Source organism: Uloborus diversus, chromosome 7 (genome assembly GCF_026930045.1).
Source record: "Uloborus diversus isolate 005 chromosome 7, Udiv.v.3.1, whole genome shotgun sequence".
Classification (NCBI taxonomy): Eukaryota; Metazoa; Arthropoda; class Arachnida; order Araneae; family Uloboridae; genus Uloborus; species Uloborus diversus.
Genome location: NC_072737.1, coordinates 12,324,182 through 12,330,349, shown reverse-complemented (window position 1 = coordinate 12,330,349; position 6,168 = coordinate 12,324,182). Strand labels below are relative to the sequence as shown.

The 6,168-nt window shown below is 32.5% G+C and overlaps 1 protein-coding gene across 1 annotated transcript in view; it reads right to left on the bottom strand.

Moving 5' to 3' along the window:
* Positions 1-3,496: 3,496 nt before the first annotated feature.
* Positions 3,497-6,168, bottom strand: part of LOC129225729 (alanine aminotransferase 2-like) — a 39,078-nt gene continuing 36,406 nt past the window's right edge. Inside the window, exon 13 of the mRNA XM_054860223.1 lies at positions 3,497-3,587. Coding sequence (XP_054716198.1) covers positions 3,497-3,587 — 91 coding nt within the window. The remainder of the gene's footprint in view (positions 3,588-6,168) is intronic.

The following is a 6,168-nucleotide window of genomic DNA, read 5'->3' as shown; positions in this document are numbered from 1 at the left end:
GGGTAAAAACTCTTCGTTCTATTTTAAAAAGACGTCTTTTGAAAGTTTTCAATGCAGAAATGCTTTTTGGAATGATGATTCAATGGGGTTGTTTCCATCGTCAAAAGTACTACTTTTAGACACTGAAGTTGATAGAATGAGAAAAAAAAAATATCATGGAGCGAGAAAAATCTTTTATTTTCAAAACGTTTAATTTTTAGTTATTTTTTTAATGTCCGTTTTTTCAAATAAGGTGTGGTCTTTATGACGTCACAAGTGATGAACTTTGGCACGTAACTCCGCTGTCGCTCTGAATGCTTATGCTTGTTGTCTTCTACCGCGTTTCCATGATGTGATAATTAAGAAGCGAATTAAATATAACTTGCTTTCTATGCTTGTTATCAACCATATCGTTGCCAATACATGCGAGTAAAAAAGGGAATTAAATATTGCACTCTGCACTAATGGCATCAATGAATGGCATTTCATCACTTGTGATTTCAGACGCAGAAGTGTAAAAAAATGAAATTAAAACTGCGCACCGATTAAAATAATTGTTAAAAAACGTTAAACTTTGTAAAATTATTTTAAAAATTGTCAAATCCTATGTTTTCAACATGCTCTTTAAGAAAAAAGTACTTTTAAAATTTGGAAATGACCCCATTCGCACGAATGCTGGAAAAAGTAGTTGATTTTAAGCCTCTTGGATGTGAAATGGGTAGATTGGGCGGGGCAGAATGCTCGCCGTCGATTGGGCGCCGGGAACATTGGGCGCCGAGCCTATTGGGTGCCGAGAACATTGGGCCCAGTGGGCTCGGCGCCAATATGCCCGGCGCCCAAAATACTCGGTGCCCAATGTACCTGGCGCCAAATATGCTCGGCGCCCAATATCCCAGGCGCCCATCGCAATGTTCCCGGCGCTCAATCGACGGCGCCGAATCTTCCTAGACCGTCTTGGATGATAGTTACTCATCCAAAAATCGGTAAAAACTAGCATTCTCTTTCCATTTGTAACCCCCCTTCTGCACAAGACAATTGCTCAGTTAATTAGAACAGGAGATATAAGCGTTTCTAATTTTAGGCACATCACAGCACTCAAGCTCAGCTACAGAACGAAATGTTACTGGAGACTACGAATTTGAAAAACAACTTTTCAAACTATACGTGACGTACGGTCATTTTGCTATGCCTTAGGAGCCCCCTTAGCAATTAGTCTTAATTTTACTTTCTGCAGAGGGGGAACGTTAAGTTATTTGTTTCTTTAGGATATTCAATCAATCATGATTCCAAAAATTACCAAATCATGTTAAATATTTAACATTATTAAATTTTAAAAAAATGCATTGCTGTTAACATTTTTAGGAATTTTGAAATTTTTTCAGGCTGACATCTAGTTGCTAAATGAACAAAACTCAACAAGACAAAACAAAAGGTAACTTCTTATTCGTCCAACTTCTCAAAAGAATATTTTATAAACTAATAAGAAATATTAAGAGAACATTTTCCTTTTTTTTTATCCCTTCTCTTCACAATTAGTGATATGAGAAATAAATGACAAGCAAAAAAATTAAATAAAGGAATCGATTATAATAGAAGTAATTAAATAAGTATGATGCAGAGAAGCGTAAAGTTTAAACTAATGACAACTGTAATGAAAAGAATCAAATAATTCATAATGTTCAACAAATGCTTCGAAACAAAATTTTATTTTCATAATCGTTTACATCAAATTACAATGATGAACATATCTTTTAAATGTTTGAGGGTTTTTAGGAAAAAAGACAATTTTGAAGATTCTTTTACTAACTTATATGAATCTAATATGGAGGGTGAGTGAAAAATATGCATTTTCTTACTGCACAATTAAGTATAAATGGATAATTCAATAAAAACAAAGCAATACATTGCGTTGATGAATACGTAGGATTTAAAAAATCGTTAATATAAATAAGACAATTCAAGTTGACTAAAATTATTTAATGACAATGAAAATTAGTCTAAAATATTGTTGGAATGCAAAAACTTTATTTTTTAATTGTAGCATTCTGAGAAAATGCATTTTGCATTCGTATGAAATGGAATTAGCAGCTGGTGGAAATGCAATTCAAGATAAAATGATCGAATAAATAAATAATAAATAAAAACTCTATAACGAGCGTTCAATAAAATTCATAATTGTGGGGGAAGGATGACGGGGATTGAGAGGATTTAGTGGTGTCCTGAAAAACCAATTAGCAGTGACAACTTTATTAAGTATGAATTTTACACAGGTGCTTTAAATCTCAAACTGAATAGTATTAATTTTAACATAAAATAAAATACTGTTGATGAAACACTAAGGCATTTTTTGTCCGTGGGATAATCAGAAGCTAAACAACTTTTTTTTTTTTTTTCTACATTAGAACTGAACCAGAAAACTGCTTATAATAGTAACGGTGAGAATCGTGAAATTGCCAAATTAAAATTATTTTCATCCCAGGAACAAATAAATATGAAGTTGATAATTTGGGTTTGCGTCCGAACTAACAAGATAAAATGCTATTTATTTTACAAAACATTTCAAAAAGAAAAAAACTGTTATTGATGAGCAAGTCATATCTGCCTACATTGGAAGATGAAAATAAGGGAGCGAAATTTATGCATAAAATTAGGGAGATTTAAAATGAATAAATTTAGCGACAAAAGTTTGCGTGTAAATAGGATTTTTTAAATATATGGAGGGATTTTTTTAAGTTCAGCTTCTACGGGAGGTATAGGAGCAAAAAATTGGCGCTCAGAAAAGACATAAAATTTTGAGATTGAGATTACTATTTTTACTTTTTTTGAAGGAAAAAAAATTTCAAAATAGGCATAAGTTTCTTTCCTTTTAGTAATAACAAAACAATCCTTACACAACCGGTAAAAAATTAAGAAATTTAAAAAAAAAAATCGGCAACATTTTATCGCATTTTTCGGGAAATAATAGAAAAATGAAGTAAATATGCTTAAAAAATTATCAGAAATGTACAATATCCATACGCGCGTATGAAAAGGTTTCGTGATTGTTTTACTGCAGGGATTTTTTCCGAAATTCTAACGGCTGAAAAATCCCCTTTTCAGAGAATTTCATTTCTTTGATGAAAATTCGGGAGATATTTACACTAATAGAGAGTTCGGAAGAAGGCGTAAAAATTCGGAAGTCCCACGAAAAAATCGGGAGCTTTGGCAGCTATGGCAAGGTGATTCAAGTGACTCTGAAATAACTTTGGATGCACACACACACAGTTCTAAAAATCATGCTTTTGACAGCTCAGTCTTCAGCTTCACTTGCTTCCGTTTCAATGATTTTAGAAAGTTACCATGCTTTCAAATTAATTTCATGATTCCGTGAAAACTTGAAACAACCCAGATGCAAGCCTCTGGAAAAAAAAATGTATAATAAAAAAAAAAAAAAATTCTTTTTTAAATCTAAAGACCATTTCTATAAGCAAGAAATAAAACCTTATATCAACAACAGCAAGAGCTGCATTATTACCTATTATTTATATTCTTCTAGGAACTTTTCATGAAATTCTTCTAATTTTTTCAGCATTATCTTTAATTCATTCGTCTGTGGTAAAATTGTAGTCCTAAAAACATAGAAAATGAGAAGAAATATTTATAAAACAATTGTCATACTTTCAGACTTATAAGATGCACTTTTCGCGGCTCAACGTATTTCTTATACTAGCTGCGTTGCCCGGCTTTGCCCGGTCCACCTTGAAAATAAAAATTGTGTCAAGTGATGTATATTCAACAATCAGGCGTAAAAAATAAATAAAAAAACATCATGATTTCCCTTCCAAACAATGATGACAGATATTAAAATATTTTTAAGAAATTAAATCCAGAGAGATGAATTTGAAATGCGTAACCATGGAAACAAAATAAAATAAGTTTAAGGAATTAAATGCGAAAGAAAATGGTTCACAATTAGAATGGAATCGAGATTTCTTAAACTTGATTTAAAAAGGCTTGTAATTTTTTTTTCCTTTTGATATAAAAGCTTATTTTTTCGACCAAAGGTCGAGTTAATTCTGGAGTAAAAAAGGCCGCTTATTCCAATGGCGTCAAAAAGAAAACTGTGCGACAATTCCTTCACTTTTTATTGATTTATTTTACGAAGAAAGCAGTGCCTAAATTTCAGCTAAGCCTAAAAAAATTCGAGCTAAAAACGCAAATAACTCCCGCCGAAATAAAGTTAGGGCATTGAAACAAATTGCGTAGAACGCGGAAAATTCTACCCTTTCTAACAATATGTAATGTTAATATGTGCAAGTAATTTTTCACTAACATATTTGAAAATTTATGTGAAAATTGGACGTAAATTGGAATAAAAAAAGAAGTATTCATCGAATTTTATTTGAACTGGTCTGCAAACCTTTTCAGGACTTAAAGGAACAAACTGTGAAAATTTCAGCGCAATTGGCCAGGGTAGTTATCGAGTTTTGCAAGTTCAAACACACAGACGCTTTTTGGGGACTTCATTTTAAACTATGTAGAGATACGAGTTCTTTATAACACTAGAGAAGGCAGTAAGGTCAAGCCAACATATTTCGTCCCCTGCACAATTTCATCCCCCTAAGTTTCTCTGGTCTAATACTAGGTTTCGCCACCAGTGATATTTTTCGTTGGTTGTGGTCGAAAACACGAATCGAATCGATGAGTCCAAAAACCAATTCTCCTTTGGTAAAACCCAGGAGATACTGGTTTTCGGTCTCATCGATTCATTTATTTGTGGAAGTTTCATGAGTCTAGTCCGCAGCGCTGTCGTTTAGATGCACAAATTCTGATTTTTGAAAGTAATCGTAAAACAGTCGAACTCGTTTATAACGAGCCCTGATTTAAAGAGAACCCGGATTTAGCGAGGAAATCAGAAATACTTGTATGGTACAGTGTTAAGTCTATGGGAGCATAACTCGCTTTTAACGAGCAAACCGAGCAAGTTTAAAACGAGCAATATTTTAGCGATTCATAAAATTTCTATTGACTTCCAACTCAGCTTAACCGTTTTTTGGTAAATTTCTTTAACATTCAAAAGTTTACCAAAGTTAGTGATATAATGTTACAAATCATTTAGCGTTTGTTCCATTAATTTTCATCCAAAACTATCGCAATAACTTAACCTATAAATACTTTCTTGTAATGAATATTCAACCCCATTACTTTCGAATGAAGTATATGGTCCTTCCATTTCTGAAAGATAAGGTTTGTGAATGGCATAAAAAGAAAATATGAGAAATATGTAAAAAGTTGTAGAATTTTGTTGAACTTTCCAAAGCGGTATAAAACGCCGTGCGTCTTGTGAATGAGGGAGAGTTAGTTAGTTTGCTTTCTACTGTGGAGTCTCGTTTTCAGCGTTCCACTGGAAGTGTGTATTAGCTTTTGCGCTTTGTTTTTGCGTATTTTCATATTTTGATATTTGACTTGTGTGACCGTTGAGTTTACGGTGTTAATTGATATTTGCCTAATTGCTATGGTTAATTTAGCAGTTGTTAACGATAATTTCTTGTACAAAGTTGTAAATAAATCTCCTGTGTTTTCTCAAGAACTGTGTCGTCATTTAAAGAAAGTTTGAAATTGTGCCGAAATCGTAACAATAACATAAATCCTGAGAACAAGCGATGACAGCACTTTTTTTTATTTGTGGAGTAAAATTTTTTTATTTATTTTTTTAAATCACATATGTGTATTTATGTCTCTTTCTCAAACACAATGACATAAGAAAGAGACATATTCAGACAGTTCAAAACAATATAACTAACTTCTTTGGAACATAGTGATTAAAAAAAAGGGGAAAAAAAACAACTATGATGAATATTTATGGTTTTTATCAAACTCGTTTTTTACGAACGCTCGGTTATAACGAACAAATATCGCGGTCCCTTTACGTTCGTTATAAGCGAGTTCGACTGAATTATTTGAAAATGCTTTATTAGAATTTTTGAACGTGTTTATTTAGTTGTATTTGACACATTTGTTTAGTGTAAGCATTATGCTAAATGTTAGTGTTTCGTTCATGATTTTATGATGACGATGAATGTGATAACTTACGATGTTTAAACGAAAAGCCGAAAGGCTAAATTCCGTAAGTCAGTCAACAATGTTACATGCTTATACAAGCAGAGATAATACCACACAGTGGAAGATGCAGAATCATCGTTCATTATT